Consider the following 21,266-nt stretch of genomic DNA (forward strand, 5'->3'; position numbering starts at 1 on the left):
GTTACGGATGGGCCAAATCCAATCCAAAACCGGTCCATTGACACCCTTACCTCCAACATGAAGGACATACTTCCGACCTAGCTCAACTCCAACATCAAAGATGTAGGACCGGCCTGCTTTATGCATAACCACAGATTGCCACCTGGCGGCACGACTACCCCACTTCCCCATTTCACAAGGAAGTGGGCCTTATGGTATGTTTGGTTGCTGCAATGGGGAAGGGAAAATGGGAATATTCCCATGATATTCATGTTTTCCAACGTTTCTTTGAAGGGATGGGAAGGAAAACGTGTGGGACCCGGGTTCCTAAAATGGATGAAACGGGGTTGCGTTGATTTGGTGTGACCCCAGTGCGAAAGGAAACTTTTGAGAAAAAAGATCAGGCTCTTCCTCCTACTCTCTTTCTAGACAATCCTCACCGCGAAGATGCGTCAACAACAATCTTCTCACAGGTGCCGTTATCATTGACCTTCGAACAAGGTACGACCATGAACATGGCTGCTGACAACCGACGAGTATTTTTTATACTAATTTTGTAGTCGTCGAGCTCCTCTTGTTAGCGGGAAGAGATGACTGTTCTCTGGCCAAAATCCATTCTTTCCGGCATGTAACCTTGATTTTTTTCTACAGATCTACCCTTCTATCTTGTAGATCTAACTCTTTTTTTCTGCTTTTTTAACTTGTAGTTTCCAAATCTCCTTGCTCACTCACGCAAAGGTAAGATATCCTAACTATTTTCACATCCAAAATGATGAACAACTATTATAGATCTACCATAAGCTCTATATTTTTTTCGATTTTGTGGTCATTTTTTTTCAATATGGTACGTTTTGGGATGAGATGTGTATCATTTTTGTGATTTTTGGGTTTGAGGTATGTATCGTTTTTTATCACTTGCTCAAAAGTAACAATGTTCACATAGCCACTGATTTGTGGCCAATTTTCTCAATAAACGAGCGTAGGAAACTGGTTATTTAGCATATCGTTTCTCAGGAAACAAACATGGGATGCAAATCTAAGAAAAAAACATTTTCTCTTCCCATCCTAATCTTTTTCATCCCAGCCTTTCTAGTCTCATCCTTTCTCAGAAATCAAACGTACCATAAGCGCTCCCTAAGTATCGCAAACATGTCACCCTAACCAAATAGACATGTGACACGTGTCCCACTAAGTTCCACTGGATTTCTCGCTCATCACCTCCATATTCTAGTCAAGGTATGAGCCCTATATAAAGGTAAACGCTACAGCATTCCACCTCGGATAGCCTGGCTTGAGGCCTGTCTGACCCTCTAAGGCTCTAACTACTTTCTTTCCCATCAAAAACTATAGTTGAGTTCGAGGAACCCAGTCACAATACAGTTCATACACTTTTGATCTTCATCACTTCCTGATGATGCGCAATCCGGACACTCCTAGCTGGAAGTGACGAGACTTCTACCTGGCGACAGGTAGGAAATACCTGCAAGAAGGTCAAAGGGAGCTGGGGTTGAACACCCAGTGGGGACTCTCCAATGATTAAGTTAGAAATCGGTAGCGAGCTGAGAAAGAGAATGAGTACGCAAGAAGATGAGAGCTAGAGAGTGGTGAATATGCCATACCTTGGCCCTTGGGAGGGTTGAAGTCTTTATATACTGGCATCCTGACAGGTTTGGTGGGATTGGTCCCGAATCTCTACCGCGGCGATCTGTTGTCGGGTAACGTCTTGGAGTGGTTGGCCGTTGTTGTCAGGACTGAGGGCAGGTGGGCTGATGTGACCGTTGTAGGGTACAGTCCCACCAGGTAGGAGACAACCTTTGGGGCTGACAAGCATAATGCCGCCATGTGAAAGATAGGAGTGTGGTCCTCAAGGTTTGGAAGGTACTATGCCGCTAGATGAGGGACGTGGGTGCAGTCTATAGGTTTGGCAGGTACAGTCATGTCAGGCAGGGGGCTTCCCACGAGATGTTGAGCTACCCTGTAGCGAGTTACCTGGTGGCAAGCTATCAGTGGCGAACTGCTTTTAACGAGCTACCTGTGGCAAGCTCAAGCTGTCTAGTTGTCAAGAGGCTGCACTTAGTTGGCATGAGGTGCTAGGTGTCATAATGTCATTGGAGGGATAAATCCACCCTCATCATTTTCCCCCCACTCCCAAACTGAAAGTAACTCAACGAAGGGAGTAGATTTCTCCTTTTGGCCCGTAATTCGACGAGCTAGTAAGCGCTGATTCACTTTCTTAGACTTTGAGAGCTGCTTGGAAGCGAGTTGCTTGTAAGGTGTCGAGGTCTCTACCAGTTCGGTACTGTAGCTCTTAGGCTCTAGGGGAAACTTATAGTCCGCTTTTGTTGATTTTGTCCATGCCGAAGAGGCGACTGTGACTTAACTCGCCCATGCCAAGGAGGCGACTGGGACTAGCTCGCCCATGCCGAAGAGGCGACTGGGACTTAGCTCGCCCATGCTGAAGACGCGACTGGTACTTAGCATGCCCATGCCAAAGAGGCGACTGGGACTTAGGTGCCCATGCCGAAGAGGCGACTGAGACTTAGCTCGCCCATGCCGAAGAGGTGACTGGGACTTAGCTCGCCCATGCCGAAGAAGCGACTGGGACTTAGCTCGCCCATGCCGAAGAGGCGACTAGGTCTTAAGTGCCCATGCCGAAGAGGCGACTGAGTCTTAGGTGCCCATGCCGAAGAGGCGAGTGGGACTTAGCTCACCCATGCCGAAGAGGCGACTGGGACTTAGGTGCCCATGCCGAAGAGGTGAATGGGACTTAGGTGCCCATGCCAAAGAGGCGAGTGGGACTTAGCTCGCCCATGCCGAAGAGGCGAGTGGGACTTAGCTCGCCCATGCCGAAGAGGTGACTAGGACTTAAGTGCCCATGTCGAATAGGCGACTGGGACTTAGCTCGCCCATGCCGAAGAGGCGACTGGGACTTAGGTGCCCATGCCGAAGAGGCGAATGAGACTTAGGTGCCCATGCCGAAGAGGCGACTGGGACTTAGCTCACCCATGCCAAAGAGGCGATTGGGACTTAGGTGCCCATACCGAAGAGGCGACTGGGACTTAGCTCGCCCATGCCGAAGAGGCGACTGGGACTTAGCTCGCCCATGCCGAAGAGGCGACTGGGACTTTGCTCGCCCATGCCGAAGAAGTGACTGGGACCTAGCTCGCCCATGCCGAAGAGGCGACTGGGACTTAGCTCACCCATGCCGAAGAAGCGACTGAGACTTAGGTGCCCATGCCGAAGAGGCGACTGGGACTTAGCTCGCCCATGCCGAAGAGGCGACTGGGTCTTAAGTGCCCATGCCGAAGAGATGATTGGGTCTTAGCTCGCCCATGCCGAAGAGGCGACTGGGTCCTAGCTCACCCATGCCGAAGAGGCAACTGGGTCTTAAGCGCCCATGCCGAAGAGGAGACTAGGACTTAACTCACCCATGCCGAAGAGGCGACTGAGACTTAGGTGCCCATGCCGAAGAGGCGATTGGGACTTAGCTCGCCCATGCCGAAGAGGCGACTGGGTCTTAAGTGCCCATGCCGAAGAGGCGACTGGGACTTAGCTCGCCCATGCCGAAGAGGCGACTGGGGCTTGTGCAATGCCGAGTTCTTTGTCAATTCGGCACTTTAGCCCTTAGGCTCTTGGAGCGACTCGAGGTCCACTCCTAAGCTTTGCCCATTCCAAAGAGGCGACTGAAGCTTGTGCGGTGTCAAGGTCTTTGTCAATTCGGCACTTTAGCCCTTAGGCTCTGGGAGCGACTCGAGGTCCACTCCTAAGCTTTGCCCATGTCGAAGAGGCAACTGGGGCTTGTGCGGTGCCGAGGTCTTTGTCATCATCTCTCCTGCTCTTCTCTATTGGAGGTCCGACTTTTTGATTCATTTCCTCCTCGGTCTTGATGAATTGGTCAGCGAGCTTGATGAATGCGGTGATGTCTTTGGGCTTGTTCACCACTACGTGCCACTTGAACTCCCGGCGAGTGACTCCTCTCTTTGCTGCGGCGAGTCTCACAGCAGGGTCTAGGTCTGGGATCAGGAGGCAGGTGTCGTTGAAGTGCTTGATGTAGCTTTGGATGGACTCTCCCTTTTTCTGGACTATGCTAAGGAGGCTTTCCTACAACCTCTGACACTTCTTGCTAGTAACAAAGTGCGAGGTGAATGCTTGTACGAACTGCGCCCAACTTTTGATTGCTCTAGACGGGAGGTTCCTATACCATGTGCGTGCCACCCCCTGAAGGTCATGGAGAAGGCAACACACATGCAGGCTTCACTATCCCCAGCGAGATGCATCTGGGACTGGAAGGAGTCCACATGTTCATTTGGGTCAAACGACCCGTCATATTTGTCTAGAGGAGGTACCTTGAAGTCCTTCGGCATGGGAGCTACTAGGAGGTCGGAGGAGAGGGGAGATGGCACCGAAAGGAGAGGGGCGGTCTTCGCAACTTCCGAGCTTGCTTCCGTTCTACCTTTGGGTCGCTCGGGTCAGTTGGGCTTCGTGAGCTGTTCAGGAATTATTGCACGACACACCTTGGGACATCGTCTTCGCTGCTTCTTGGCGGGGTCCATATTGGTGTGGCTTTCGGGATTGTCAGGCCGGGTTCTGGCCTAGTTAGAGTCAGGCTAATACTAAATTCCACGAACTAAAGGGTCTTGCTCAGAGCTCACGGCCAAAGCTTCGAACCGGTTACCCATAAGTGAGGTTTCCGGTTGCACGCGCTGGGGCATACCAGCTTTGGTGGGGCAAGTGTCTTCTGACCTACCTTGTTGTCACGATGTGGTGGGAGCTATTTGTTCTCTCTTGCTACGGGATGATGCTTGGGAGGTCTCCCCTTGGCGAGGAGGGTGGCTACTCTGGTGGGGATTGAGTGGCTGTTGGTTCTGCGGTGTGATTGGGCACCGTGGCTGGGCTGGTTGTCGGCTTTGCTGCAGCGTTGGGAACTGCTGCTAATAAAAATGACACAGGATTTGCTGTTGGTAGTGTTGAAGCTACTGGACTTGCTGCATCTAGGCCTAAATGGCCCGCACGCACTGCACTAGATCACCCAGCTGGTTTTGCCCCATGGCGGGAGGAACCATAGAGGGTTCAACGAAGGTGGTGTTCATCGCAGGAGGGAATGGGATGTTCACCGCCTCGACGACCTAGGGTAGGTCTAGCATGGGGACTCCAGAGGTGCTGAGAGGTACAGTAAACTGGCCGATACGTACAACAGGGATCTAAAGGTGGCCTCCATAAGTGTTTGTTCCGTTGTTAAGCCCGACGTTGCTAGAAGACACCATAGATGCTGGTGAAAGTTTGGTAGAGAAGCCTTTTGAAGCGTTTCCCACAGACGACGCCAATTGATGATTCACAATCCAGCCACTCCTAGTTGGAAGTGACAAGGCTTCTAGCTGGCGACGGGCAAGAGATACCTGCAAGAAGGATGAAGGGACCCAGGGTTGAACACCCAACGGGGACTCTCCGATGCTTAAGTTAGAACTCGGTAGCGAGCTGAGAAAGAGAATGAGTACGCAAGAAGATGAGAGCTAGAGAGTGGTGAATATGCAATACCTTGGCCCCTGGGGGGGGGTTCAAGTCTTTATATACTGGCATCCTGACAGGTTTGGTGGGATTGGTCCTGAATCTCTACTGCGGCGATATGTTGTCGGGTAACATCTCGGAGTGACTAGCCGTTGCTGTCAGGACTGAGGGCAGGTGGGCTGATGTGACCATTGTAGGGTACGGTCCCGCCAGGCAGGAGACAACATCTGGGGCTGACAGGCATAACGCCGCTAGGTGAAAGACAGGAGTGCGGTCCTCAGGTTTTGGCAGGTACTGCGCCTCCAGATGAGGGACGTGGGTGCAGTCTACAGGTTTGGCAGGTACGGTCCTGTCAGGAAGGGGGCTTCCCACGAGATGTCAAACTACCCTGTAGCGAGTTACCTGGTGGCGAACAATCTATGGCGAGCTGCCTATGGAGAGCTATTTGTGGCGAGCTGCCTATGGAGAGCTATCTGTGGCGAACTCAAGCTGTCTAATTATCAAGAAGCTGCACTTAATTGGCATGAGGTGCTAGTTGTCATAATGTCATTGGAGGGCCAAATCCACCCTCATCACTTCCCAATACCCCCTACTTCTTAAGTAATTCCCACTTTTACTTTTAAACATTCAACTTTAATAACGCAGTTGTATTTCTCAATTTCTATTAAATTGTATAGAGCTTTGGTGAGGATGGCTACCTAAAATGGGTTAGAGCATCTGTTAATTACAAGTAGAGGATCATGGTATTTTAGAGAAAATTTTGTTTTGTGTTGATGAATACCATCTAATGCTTGTAACAAAAGAAAAAGAAAAAATAGGATGCTTAAGAATGGTGATGGAGTGGTTTGAAGTGGGGACCATTGGATAAAAGTTACTCTTCATCCCTAATGCCTAGCAATAGCAGTTCCTCATCGAGGAGCCAAATTTGCAAAATCTTTTAATTAAATTTTTTTTGGAAGATAGATTTATTTAAAAATAGGGATAATTTTATAATATAAATAATATTTAAATATATTAATATAATATAATATAATATATATCATGGTTTTCGAACCTCTATTGACCTGGACGGTTGGACCGTTCGGCCTAGGAATTGTCCAGGCAATTGTTTCTGTTTTACCCCAAACCCGATGCTTGGCCAAAAACCGTTGAATCAGTCAACGATCCGTTGACTTGGGTGGTCAAACCGTCGACTCGTTAACCCATTCAATGATTTTTGGTTATTTTTTATTTTATAATTTTTGTTGTCTGAAGACTCAAAACGGGTCATCCATTCAAACCGGATAGTCAAACCATCAACCCGAATATTATTTTATATATTATAAAATATTAATATAATATAATATAATATAATATATATCATGGTTTTTTAACTGCTATTGACCCAAACGGTTGGACTGTTCGGCCCAGGAATTGTCCAAGCAACCGATTTTGTTTTACCCCAAACCCGGTGCTTGGCCAAAAACCGTTGAACCGGTCAACGATCCGTTGACTTGGGCAGTCGAACCGTCGACTCGTTAACCCATTCAATGATTTTTGGTTATTTTTTATTTTATAATTTTGTTGTCAGAAGACTCAAAACGAGTCATTCATTCAAACCGAACAGTCGAACCATCAACCCGAAAATCGATGGCCAGAACGATTCCATTTCCAAGTCATTTTTTAAAACCATGATATATACTACTATTGAAAGTATGAATGAGGTTAGATTCCGAAACTTGTTTGACTAAAGTACTCATATTTTTTTAACTTGATATCCCTATATTATAAGGGCAAAAAACATAATTTTAACTACTACTTTTATTAAATTCATTATATTCTTCATTAAGTCTCATATTTAAGGTATTAACTAACATTTCCTTTCATTAAATCTTATATTTAAGGCACATTAAATAAATGAGTTTTATAGATTTTTCTTAACCAAAATGCCCCTGTTTATGAATTTAATCTCTCTTTAATTGTGTGGGCAAAAAATCTAATTTAAAGTAATATTACTTTTCACTTCATTAAATTCCCTCTCATTAAGGTATTAACACCATTCTCTCTCCTTAGACACTTTATTTGAATGTAGTTTCTCACCAATAAATTATACAAATTAAATATATATCCAATATTTGTAATAATATAAAACCTATGTTCAAAACCAACAGGAAAAATAATTAAATAAATTACCCTTTGTCTGAGTGGAAAGTAAACATTCCAACCGTCTACACCAAATGGATCAACCAATGTTCTCGTAGTTAAATAATAAAAACTTAAAAATAACTATAAATGTTACAAGAATTATAATTTTTTTATAAAAAAAATTAGGTACAATATTATCTACTTATTATATCAAACAACAATAAGATTCTAAATAAAAATATTTTTACTTGAAAGAAATGAAATACAAGATTCAAAGTTAACCCAAAAATGAAACCATTTCCTATTCAAGTGGTGGGTTAATGGTTCAACCTTTTAGGTCCAATGGATCAACCCATGATATCATAAATAAATAATAAAAATTTAAAAAGATAGAGATACAAAAATTATTAAAAGCATAGAAGTTGTGTAAAAAAACATTTGGGTGTATCTCAAATGTTATGTATTTATCATATTAAACAAAAATAAGTGTGAAAGATAAAAGTTATTTTTATTAACGATAAAATAAATGAAAATATAAACTAAAAAAGAAAATTGTTTTTGCATCTAATTGATGACTAATGGTTTATAAAGAGGCATATTAAGTGGGCTTAACTTGAGCTCAAATTGAGCCAACTCGTAATCTAGATAGGCTAGCTTCGATTTTTGGTCCTCGACTTGGGCTTAGGTATAGGCTCAAAAGTTTAAGATTTTTTATTTTTTGGGTTGGGCTTAAGCCTAACCCTTAGGTAGCTAAAGTTATGTCCTATTATATACACATAATCATAAATACATGTATAGCACATATTTTCATTGCATGCATATATATACAATTATACACATACATTTTATAGTATTTTTTTTCATGGGATTAATTGACAGACCCAAGCCCAAGATTAACCCAAGTGCATCAAATTTCAATGCAAGTTGAAGGTTAGGCTCAGTTGAATAGATCATGCTTGACTTTCGTCTGAAACCTTAGGTCCAATGCATAGGATTATGCCTTAGTTAAGCTTAAATTCATCCCAACCTAATTGACTTGCACCATAATAGTCTAATCATTTGGGTAAATGGGTTAACCAATGAAGCCATAGTTAAATAATAAAAATTTTAAAAATGGATAGAAACACTATAAATAGATAGATAGATAGATAGATAGATATAGAGAGAGACAGAGAGAGAAATTATAGAAAATTTTGGCATATCTAAGATATTATAAACTTATCGTATCAAAAAAAAATGTGATAAAAAGAATAATTTTTAATCAACTATATAAATAGAATAAATAAGTTAAAGCTACCAAAAAATGATATTGTTTTTTTTTCAAGTCAAATAGACCAACACATGCTTTGATTACTTATCCTTTTTAAATGATTCTAATAAAGATATTGAAAATATTAATGTTATCCGAAATTGCCACGTGCAACATACATGCATACTTACTAATATAAAGTAAGGATGGGGTGAGAACTTTGTTAGACAATGTATGCCCTTAACTCCAATCAGAATGATGTACATTATGACATTTAATGTAAATGAATAAAGTACATATTTGATTCATGTTATTATGGTGTGTTTCTATGTAATACCCTTAAACTGGACACATATGAGACTCGTGTTAGTTTAGAATTTTCATAGCAGTTGGATAGATCTTGGGAGATTTATCTTACCAAGGCTGACACTAGTGTGCCGCCAAATTGGTTGGGGTGGCTCATCTCAGCTGCCAGGGTGAGACCTGAGGTACATGCAGTGTGAGTTTTCTTGAAACCCTGAATCGGACCAGAATTCCAATATTGCCCTGGACCTTGGAGATAGTTGGGCAAAACTGGAATGTCACACCTGACCCCTAGACTCAATTAGATATGCCAATCAGTGAAATCCTTAGAAGGGGTCAAAACCCGAGTATGTTGGGACAATCCAAGAATTCATCTGAGTGGGTGATCATAGTGACAAGATCAACCCATTTGTCGGACAAAGTGAATGATCGGGGATGCACTCTCTCTAATGGAAACCGAAACTACTGGCAGTTGATTTCAACCGTTGAAATTTGTTTTATATTATATTATATATATATATTATGGTTTCAAAATATTTGCAAAACGGTTTTAATTCCCGGGATCCATGTAAGTAGAGAATGCAATACTAATCCTTGCAACCGAGGGAGAGATCATCTCTTGTCAGGCAGTGTTTGATCATTAAGGGCTGAAAGGTTAAGTGTAAAACCATTGAGGGTAATGCCTGATGAGCTAATTTTGCATCTGCCCACAATCCTTAGGTTTTTATAAGGTGGCTTGACCCAGGGACCATTTAGTGTAAATGTTGGGCCCATTAAGAGCCCATAGTAATGGACTCAGGGGTTCACTGTCTCCTACAGTGAATTCGGCCAGGCCTTGTAACAAAGGCTGAGCTGAACCCATGTGGCTAATGTGTAGATCAATGTTTAGGTCCCACACCATACAAGGATACCCAACTGGGCAACAGTTTGGATGATAAGTGAGCACATGGACTTAATGGGCCTAAAACCCAATTCGAATTAGTTTAATATGATTAATTAAAGAGGGGCGATTATGGGATTTAGATCAGCAGATAGGATAAAGGATTGTCCCTATCCAGTTCGAGAGTACATATCGAAATAGAGATTTGGATCAGGAAACTCCTAATCAGATTAGGAGGGTTGATCTTTATCTGTAGATAAGATAAGGGATTATCCTTTTCCCTTAAAGAGAGTCCATATCCAAATACAAGATTCAGATTAGGAAACTCCTAATGGGATTAGGAGAACCTCTCTTTAAGGCTATAAATAAAGGAGAAGGGTGAACCCCAGTTCATCCTTCAAGATTACTGATTCAGGAGAGAAGACAGATGCAGTTGGACTAACACCATCTTCTGCTCTTGCCTTCTCTTGTTGTTGCCACCATTGCCAGTTTGATCTCCACCTGTAGGATCGATCAAGAAATGTTCTTAATATTGGTTTTTGGAAGAAAAATTGATATGAACTCGTGCTCACTTGCCCTCCATCAAATTCTTGGTGAAGAATCAGGTTCTTGCTGAAGAACCACCTTGCTGATTCTGCTCCACCCTACGTTGTGTCATCTTTAGTGGGAACGGTCTTTGGTGACCTCCTTGGGCGTGAACACCTTCATTGGGAGTTACTACTACTCTGTATTAGGTATATCCCTCTCCTACCTTTTGGTTTCAGATTTGGTCTGGTTTAGGATTCAAAATTTATCCTTAAAAATACAGTTTTCTAAAATAGGGAATGTGATTCCCACATGGGAGAGAGAAATTTTTGAAATTTCACCCCCAACCTACCTACAGGGTTCGGCCATCTATATGATGGATCTCTCATCCCTTCAGACTTCACACCCTATCTTTGTCTTTATCCCTTGCCTATACCAAGGCAATCTCCATCCCTTATCCCATTGGGTTAGGGAGGCTGGCACGCAGTGGGGATGACAAAAATTGCCATCTCCAAGGAAACTATCTTGCTCATCTCAAATGGTATTTTTTGGGTCAGCTAACTGAATTTTATTACTAAGGTATCTTGATACTAGCTGCCACATCATAAAGCTCCAAGCAAAAGAGAGTCCCATTCTCAAGAAATCTTTTCATAAAGGTAGAAGTAGGTTCAATGATCTTTCCTAAACCATTGATGAATCCAATTTCGTGGTGGGTCTGTTGAGGCATGGTTGGGTATTTAATAGGCGTGATTGCATCTAGAAATAGATTGCAATATGAGGACTTTCCAGGAAGTTACCATTCTAGATACTAATCTTTCACAATTGCTTAACGGTGAAGATCTGATGGGATTCCATCATTCCAATCATTAATACTAGTATGAGATCCAAATACATTATTAACCGAGACTGAGATCAAGAGATGGGATATCTGTTGAAGGCAAAAATTGTGTATACATCTTACATCTTGATAGAGAATATATCATTCAATTATACATAATAAATATTTCTCCATAAATTTAATATACAAGCATGAAAAATATTTCGAAACCTGAATCTCATGCAAGTAAAACTCTACACATGAAATTTAATTGCATAATATTAAATTAATCAGAAGACTAAGATGTTCTTAATTTGCAACTAGATGCCTATGCTTTCAGAGTATGTGGCAAGTCTTAATTTGCAGAAAATATCATCACAATAGTCCCAATGTGGGATGCGCTCAGATCTCCTACCCACACTCGACAAGATATTATAGGCTTTCAGCTGCACATCAAAAATATTTTTTATATTTATATGTTGTTATTTATGGGGAGATGTTTTTTATGCACTACTCTAGAGTCTTGTGGATTATACAATTTTTGCTTATTAGGAGTTCCAAGCTTTAGATATCAAATCCTGCTCACACCAAGGTTGGAGGGATTGTGCATAGGGGTGTTCATAAAATCTAAAATCTGAACTGAAAAATCTGGTTAATGGAATTGATCGGTTCGATATCTTTGAAAAGTGAATGACTGATTTGATTTTAATTAACCTAAAAAAAATGGCAGTTAAGCAGTCACGATGACTGATACCATGACTGATCGGTTCGATATATATGCATTATACATATAAATAGGGTTCGACTATGATATGGAAAAGATATGATAACTGAAAAACAACTGACCAATAACACAGAATCTTAAACGTGGTTAGAAACATGGTGTGATTTATCAAAATTCATGGATGGGTTTTGATTGGTTAAAACTCTTTCCATACCATATCTTTTCCATATCATAGATTTTCCCATATACTATATTCATAATAATCTATTTTTTAATTATAATATGTTATTTTTTATTTATATATAATATTTATATATATATATATGCATTTACTTATAAAATATATATTATAAATATAAAAAAACTGAACGGTTCAAAAAATGAAACCGGCTAACTGATTAATCGATTGATTCGGTTCGGAAATTTTCAAAAACGGTGATTCGGTTTAAAAAATACCCCACAACACAATCACCCGTGCAAAGGACGGACGGATGGGTTATCCTAAAACTCGCGTATCAAAAGTCCAATCCAACTGTGGTGATTGCTTTGGTCGGTCGATCAAACGGCTTGGAGTCAACCAGGGACTTTGAAGAAAAAAAAGTTGGCATCACGTGACATCACTGACCTACAAGTCTACGACGCGGTGCACGGTTTTGGATGCCGCTTACCAATCTTATCCTTTGCAGACCATTGATTGAACAGACAAGAAAATAAAAATAAAAACCCCAAATATATATTAATTTAAATTTTTATTTAATACCAAGAATTGTCAACAATCAACATTTGCAGATATAAAATGGAATCCATCGCCCTGGTAACGGAGCAGACAAGCAAGCGAAATAAGAGCTTTCTCTCTTTAGACTTTCCCTGCAACTTCCCAACTCTCTCTCTAATCCCTAATTATCTTCTATTTTTCCTCAGCCGATCCTGATTCCTAATAGGTTTCGTTTCTGTTTCCCTTTTGGTTCTTTAAATCGTAATTATAAATATATATTTTTTCCTGATCCAAGAACCGACCTTTTTCGATCGTCATGGCTTCTGGATCATCTGGTAGAAACGGCTCGTCCGGGAAGGGATTTGATTTTGGTTCCGACGACATTCTCTGCTCTTACGACGATTTTGGGAATCAAGACGCCTCTGGCGGCAGCCGTGCAGATCCGCCGATGGGTGGCAACCCTGGGAAGGTTTGTTCTCGCATTCTCTCGTTGCATTTGCAGCTTTTTTATTTTATTTTATTTTTTTTTTGTGTTTACCTTTTAATGATCTTAATTACAGAACAGTATCAAATAATTACGGAATCTTTTGAAACTGGGAAGCTCGAAACACTTTTTAATCTATAAATTCGTTGTTTTATGCATGTTTTTTGAATGATATAGTCCGATTAAGCTTGGTCCTACCTATCAGAAAAGTTATTAAGCTTGGTCCTTAGCGAGATGTTGGCTCTGTGCTTTTATCCGTAAGATTAGGTCAACCAATGGGAAGCTGATAACAAAAATAATAACCATGAGAATTGGTAAATTTTGAATTGCAAACTAGCCTGTTGAGGGTTCATCCTGTTGGAGGATCATGGTTTAAAGAGTGAATTGTTGTAGTTTTTAACTTTGAAGTTGGTGGAGGATTGGTTATTATGGCTCCCGAACTCGAGTGCAACTTTAAGTTCATTGCCAGAATGCCAGGTGACTCTCCTAATTGGATGGCTGAAGCAATTTTTCTGCCTCCACCCCACCATCCACAGGTTCGAGTTAGATTGAAATTCGATGATCAAGTTTTTTGTTATGAAAGAGGAAAATTTTCATTGAAATATGGTTGTCACTTCTGAACTGAGGCAGCACCGCTTGATACCAGCCTTTTATATATATTGGGATTTTTGGAGTTTGGACTGCAATCCTCCTCAGAAATCTGAATTGCAGCCCCCTCCTAAAACCCCTATATTTTGCAAGGACAAAGATATTCCTCTAATAGTATTGCTAGACATTGCCGAAAGGATTACTAGGTCTCAATTACTGAGATGGCTCGGCCAGGATGTCAACTTTTTCATTCTCAAGCCAAGTAGAAAACTCTAGATTTGCAAACTTCTGAACCGAGGCAGCACAGCTTGATACCAGCCTTATATATTTTGCAAGACAAAGATGTTCCTCTAATAGTATTTCTAGTCACAGCTAAAAGGATTACTAGGTCTCAATTACTGAGATGGCTTGGCCAGGACATCAACCTTTTCATTCTCAAGCCAAGTAACAAACTTTGGATTTGCAAATTCGCATGATGATATAGGATGACCACAAGAAACATTTATCCCCCTTCGGCGCGAACAAGGTTTAAAATGCCGATGTCAATGGAAATGTCGCTTACCAAAATATAAGATATATGTCGGAAATGTTGAGGGGAAATAGTGTAAAAATTAGAGACATTGTGGAAGTATTATGAAATATGTGGAAATATGCAATGATATTTTGTAAAATGATAAAAAGAAGCATTAATACATATTTCTAGACTATTATCTTATTCCAACCGTTATATAAAGCTAAGAAACTAATAACAGATTAGTAAATGACGATGTACTGATTTATTATGCATTTTGATGTTTTTACAAGGTTATCCAATATTTCCTTTTCTTATTTTTAATTCTGATTTATTATAAATTCTAATATATTTATTTCACACTAGTAAATAGAAATACATTTATTCTGATTTTTTTAAATATTAAAGTTATAATACATTATGTTTTATTATAAATTTAATAAACTGATTCTCCTTTTTGTAGTATTAAGATTATGATAAATTCTGATTTCTTATAAAGTGTAATGAATTTATTATGATTTTTTTTACTAAATTTATAATAAATTATGATTTAGTATAAAATTTAATGAATTTATTATGATTTTTTATATTAAATTTAGAATATGATTTATTATAAAATTTAATAAACATTTTCTGATTTTAATAAATATTTTGAAAATACTAACTAGTTAATATTTTATTACTTGAAAAATATTTTATGTTTTATATTACAAAGTAATTAATTTATTCTTTTGTTTTTATTTTTAGTTAATTATTTTTTATAAATATTTTATTTGAAATATTAAATATAAATTATTAATGGAATAATTTATATTAATGCATTGTATTATATTAATATAATATACTAATATATTATATCATTAATGTACATTAGTCGACATCCTATCGGCATAATAGGAAAAGCTGTCTTTTTTTTATTATTATTTGGACCGATTTAGTCGGAATTCCTGAAATATAGGAAATGTCAACCGAAATAATGTAATTTTTATATTACTATTCATTTTCATGTCGGTGAGCCTCAACATCGACATATGTCGGGCGACATTAGTGAAATGTCGCCACATTTGAAACCATGGGCACGAAGACAAACTAATAGGATTATTTGAATTTCGTACTATAATTTATTCAAAACTCAAAATATTTTCATCCTTAAGCATTGAGGGAACAAAATACATTTTAGCATCCCCATCTTTTTATTTTCTGGATTTTGTGCACAATTCCAAAATTGCAGTATGCTAATTTCATCCTAGTAAATCCTTCTTTTGGGGGAACCATGAAGCATGCACCTTCTGAATGGAAGGAAATGATCATTTTGTTGTGCAAGACATTTTGGGATATGCTTGCCATGTCAGATATATTATTTAAGATGATTGTATAAATGGTGAATATTTTTATGCTTTACTGCTTTGGTTGCCCATATGGTAAAAGAAAATCCATGGATTGAAAGAAAACCTTAGATCTTTGAAAATAAGATCTACACTGATAATGAAGTCTCAAGGAAAGCTGGGTTACTCTGGAGATGTAATTGATTGATCAAAAAAGCTTCAGGAAAGTCTCCCATACATCTTCATTTGAGTTTGATAACGTGTTTATAAATAGGAAAATATGATGCAATGCTATCTTTTTCCTTTTGTACATCCACATTCAATAGATCTAGGTGCCAATGTATATCCCTTATGTAAAAAAAAGGCCATTACCCAATGTTAGTCCCAGCTATCTGGGGCCTTGGGAGGGATGGACTGGATAAATACCTAACCTTTGGCATCTCTCAGATTTGAACCAATGTCCTCATGCTTGCCATTCTGGGATTTCCATTACACCAAGCAACAGCCCCTAATGTATGTCCCTAATATCATCTTCATTAAATACAAATATGATACCTTACCTTTTCAAGATAATACATGGAATTGACTCCAGAGTCCAGAGTGCAATTTACTGTTTGACATTGAAGCATAACTTTCCATGTGAGCATCATCCAGCAGCTGCTCTAATTTTCAGAGATGGTTTATTTTTATGGCTTTCTCTTTTTTTTTTTTTTTTTTTTCCTCAGAAAGAGAATAACAAAAAATTAGGCAAAAGTGTAAGAAGAAGAACAAAAAATTAGAGATAGAGAATAACCGTTGTTAGAGTCCACATAGTGTATATGGTGGGGTTCAAAGAAAAGACAAGGACAAAAGCAATAAGGGAGACTGATGGGGAAACTGGTTATCACCTTATGGTTTCTTGTAAGGTCACTAAAACTGTATGGGAGTGGGCTCTTTCCCTCTTTGGGTGTTCTTGGAATCCCCCCGAGAGTGTCCAGAGGCTGTTCTCTCCTACGTTTTTCAGATGGCCTAAGAAGAGAGGGAAGATTATGTAGAGGAGCATTAGGGCAGCTGTATGTTGGTCTCTATGGGAAGAAAGAAACTCATGAATTTTCTCAGACAAGGACAGAACCCTGGCAAACCTATTAGATCTAATACTTTTAAGGGCTGCCCATTGGCTAAAATCTTTGGAGCTGTTCTCAGACTTTCCTGTGGCTGACTTATTAAGAAATTGGAAAGAGATGGGTATTTCTGCTTTGTGTAAGAGGACTCCTAGTCCCTCATGGTCCCCTCCCTTAGGATTTATAAAACTGAACTTTGATGGCAGTAGTTTGAGGAATCCAGGGCCTTCTGGGATTGGGGGAGTGTTCAGGAATGAAGGGGGGGTTGTTATTGCCTTGTTCTCAGGCCCCAATGGGGAAGGAGACTCTCTTAGGGCTGAGATGGTCCCCTCCTCCCTTAGGATTTATAAAACTGAACTTTGATGGCAGTAGTTTGAGGAATCCAGGGCCTTCTGGGATTGGGGGAGTGTTCAGGAATGAAGGGGGGGTTGTTATTGCCTTGTTCTCAGGCCCCAATGGGGAAGGAGACTCTCTTAGGGCTGAGATCCTTGCAGCTCTGGAAGGAATTCAAAGAGCAAGGGAACTAAATATCAGACGTTTGGTCTTGGAAGGTGACTCGAAGGTGGTGATTAGCTGGCTGAAGGAAGAGGACGGTGGCTTGTGGAGCTATAACAATGAAAAGAAAAAATTCTGTTGGTTGGACAGAGACATTAAGATACACTATAGCTGGGTGAAGAGGTCTGCCAACTCATTTGCAGATGGGCTGGCCAAGCAGGGGGTGAATAGGGAGGCTATCTTTTGGGCTAATTTTTAACTTTCTGTCATTGTATTCTGTTGATGGGGAGTTAAGACTTTTTACCTCCCCTATTGTATCTAAAGCTTCATAAATATTCACATCACTAATAAAGTTTTATTGTTACTGATAAAAAAAAAAAACAATAAGGGAGGCATATTAAATCTGCTTGCTGCCAATTGTCAACTCTGTTTCTCTTTCTTCTACCAGCTGATGAGTTGGAATTATTATCGGGCAACTTTGTTCTGCATTTAGTGTTTTGGTCTGAGTCCCGTAAGCTGATATTCAAAACAAGGGTTGTGGAATGGTTTTATGCTTCCTTCAAACTGCTGTTAACAACATTCATTCATGGACTTACAATATCTAAGTTTTAACTATTGTTAAGGATTTTTCAAGTTAGTGGGCACCACCAATTAAAAAGAAAAGAATCAATTACAAAAGCTTGGTCATTGATAAAAAATTATACACTTGATCTGTCCTTGGCGAAGGTTTTCAAGTAAAATGGATGTTGATTTGGTTAGGTGTCTTGAGGGTTTTTCTTTTCATTTTTATGATGTTACTGCATCTCACAAGTATCAGATCAGGTTAGTTCCAGGTATATTTAATGTTTAAGGGGATGTTTACCTTGTTGGATGTAATTGTAAAATGGATGAATTATTGGGGACCATTTGTATTCTTTTTTATAGTTAGCGTATATGGTAAAAGAAAATCCATGGAATTGAGATTGTTTATTTTCCTGGATTTCTGGTTTTTCCTCTTTTTCTCCTTTGTGTGTGTATTAGAGTGATAGAAGAAAATTCTGAGAAACAGACAACAATCATTTTTTGAGTCTGTGAGGAGGTTTACCATGTCATTTCTTCCTTGATGTTGTTTGGAACAAGGTTGAATAGCATCTTATTTCTAAATTTGTGACCTGACTTTTGAATAAAGATGATAAATCAAGTATTTGTTTCACTGTGTTTGTGAAGGATTATAGTTTCTCAAAATGTTTCTCTCTTCCATTATCTGTAAACCCCAAATTTAATTTCTTCATTTTACTTTGACCAGGACTTCCATGAAGGCAGAATGGGGAGATCAACATTGTTACATGTCTATAATCAGCAGGAAGAATCTTTCAACCAAGAAGTGATTGCAACTGTAGAAAGGACCATGAAGAAGTATGCTGATAATCTACTCCGTTTTCTTGAAGGAATTAGTGGACGTCTGCAACAGTTGGAATTGTATTGCTACAATCTTGAGAAGTCGGTAGGAGAAATGAGATCTGATTTAGAACGTGATAACAACGAAGCAAATTCAAAGCTTAAATCTCTCGAGAAACATGTTCAAGAAGTAAGTTGACATCACATGATTGCACTCTTAAGATGTTGTCTTATAGACAATAAATATTTAAATACTTACCTTTTGGATTGTCAGTAGAAGGAAATTATTATCTTTCTATTTGACCATGTCTACATGGAATTAATTATTACATATGTACAGATATGCATATCAAAATCACTAATTTTCTTCGGCAGATTAATTTGTTAGATAATCTTAGTTGCAGATTTAGGTTTTGAAGAATATCCGTCTGTCTGAAATGAGGAAAGTGTTTGACCATTCAAGTCTTTGTTGTTGATTACCATGCATTCTTCTGTACATGAGCCAACCTTCCCTATCAGCTTGTAGACCAATTTTACATTTATGACATTTTACATATTTGAGATTATCAACAAAAAATCTATATTAATAGCAAGCGAAGGACAAAAGATACGTGCAGAAGACTCCTATCAAGATGGGGAAGTTTATTTATTTACCATGTAGAACCCAAAATGTTATACAAATATATTATATATTATCCCTTTTAGCAGAATGAAGCGAGAACAAATTGGGTGAACTCAGCCATTGGGAAGCAAATTGCCAAGGACTTTGAGCATTTTGTGGTTGCTTTGCAAGATATCTGATTTGTCAGGCCAATGGGGAGAAACCTAATTTTTGCCAGATTATGACGAAAATTAGGAAGATGTCCAAATTTGGAATTTCTGCTGTGTACAAACTCTTTAACTTGCTCCTGTAGCAATCTGTTCAAATTGGAACTCTCACATTTGATTAATGCATTGCAGGTGCACAGATCAGTGCAGATCCTGAGAGACAAGCAAGAACTTGCAGAAACTCAGAAAGAACTGGCCAAGCTTCAGCTTGCGCACAAAGAATCCTCGACCAATGGCCATTTACAACACAAGGAAGATGGAGGTGCACCATCTGCTTCTGGTCCCAAGAAAACTGATAGTGTGCCTGTACCAGAAGTGCAGAACCAGTTAGCTCTTGCTTTACCTCAGCAAGTAGTCCCGTCACTCTCACTCCCAACCAGACCTGTGGAACCACCACAGCCTATGGCTCCACCTTCTCAAGCCCCACCTCAAAATGTTCATGTTCAGACCCAACCAAATGTCTATTATTCCCCACAGAACCAGTTGCCTAATCCTCCTCCCCAGACTCAAAGTCACACTCAGGACCAATACCTACCAGTAGATTCCCAGTACCAGAGACCCCAAATGCAAGAGGTGCCTAGGCAGCCACAACAGCCAGTGCAACCTCAGATGAGCCAAGCCCAGCAAATACAGCCGTTCCCCTCATATCAACAGCAGTGGCCTCAGCAGTTCCCCCGGCAACAACTACAACAGCCATCTCTGCAGGCCGAGGTCAGACCCCAGACAACACCAGTGTACCCTCCCTATCTCCCAACTCAACCTGCAAACCCCTCTCCTGAGTCCTTTCTGGGCAGCATGCCAATGCAGGTTCCATTCTCGGGAATCCCTCAGCCAGGAGTGAGCCGTGCAGAATCCATGGTATATGGTTATAATGCTGCTGGTAGAACAACAGTACAGCAGCAGCAGCCTCCCTTACAGCATAATATGCAGCAGCAACCACAACCTCAGACCAGCCAGAGCACTTTTGGAGCACATCTTAGTAGTGGTACTGGTGCCTACCCAGGTGCAGGAGCACAGCCAACACAACCTCAAGGACAAAGGAGCATGATATACGATGGTGAAGGGGGAAGGGCCCCTCATACCCTTCCACCACATTACACCCAAGGTAGCTATACACCTGGTCCTGTCTCTCTCCATAATCCTCAGGTACCTGCTGGTAGTAGTAACATTATGCCCCGCCCTCGGAGCCCATCACACATGATGCGTAATCATGTCTATGCTGAGCTGATTGAGAAAGCTGTGAGCATGGGTTATGTGAGGGAACATGTTGCAAGTGTGATCCATAGGTTGGAAGAGAGTGGCCAGCCTGTGGATTTCAACAGCGTGCTTGACAGGTTGAATGTACAGCCATCTGTGGGCTATCAGAGAGGATGGTCAGGCTAAGCTGGGATTTATGGTCAATCTGCTTGCAATGTCACGTACATGTTCTATTCTGTTTACCCAGTGTTTTCTAATAACGGTGAGACATTCCACTAGTTATCTTGATATTTTATCTACGCAAGGTAAATGAATGTATATTGGAGATTTACTCAATGACTTCTCTTTAATTATTGTCCAGATCTTGAATCCTATAACAAAAAGGAATGAATCTCTCTTACCATCACTGTTTCATGTCCAAATCGACTTCGTGATTTTGAAAGTAACATTTTAAAAACCATGCAGTGTTTTTCCTTTTACTTTTTTTTTTTCTTGTGGAGGAAAATATTACTAATTAGTCGTTCAAATAACAGAAACGAT

The 21,266-nt window shown here is 40.2% G+C and overlaps 1 protein-coding gene across 3 annotated transcripts; it reads left to right on the plus strand.

Annotated features, from left to right (window-relative positions):
• Positions 1-338: 338 nt before the first annotated feature.
• Positions 339-21,062, plus strand: LOC148875874 (formin-like protein (DUF1421)). Of its 3 annotated transcripts, XM_088965548.1 has the most exons (5): positions 339-480; positions 687-717; positions 13,117-13,290; positions 18,610-18,891; positions 19,662-21,062. In XM_088965548.1, exons 3-5 carry the CDS (start codon positions 13,138-13,140, stop codon positions 20,910-20,912), a joined length of 1,686 nt encoding a protein of 561 aa, XP_088821674.1. In that variant the 5' UTR covers positions 339-480; positions 687-717; positions 13,117-13,137; the 3' UTR covers positions 20,913-21,062. The 3 variants fall into 3 exon arrangements, with proteins under 3 accessions (XP_088821674.1, XP_088821676.1, XP_088821675.1); XM_088965550.1 differs by lacking the exon at positions 687-717 and having other exon boundaries at positions 350-480; XM_088965549.1 differs by lacking the exon at positions 339-480 and having other exon boundaries at positions 551-717.
• The last annotated feature ends 204 nt before the right edge of the window (positions 21,063-21,266 follow it).

The sequence above is a fragment of the Nelumbo lutea genome, chromosome 1 (genome assembly GCF_056320005.1).
Source record: "Nelumbo lutea isolate HS-2025 chromosome 1, American lotus-T2T, whole genome shotgun sequence".
Taxonomy (NCBI): Eukaryota; Viridiplantae; Streptophyta; class Magnoliopsida; order Proteales; family Nelumbonaceae; genus Nelumbo; species Nelumbo lutea.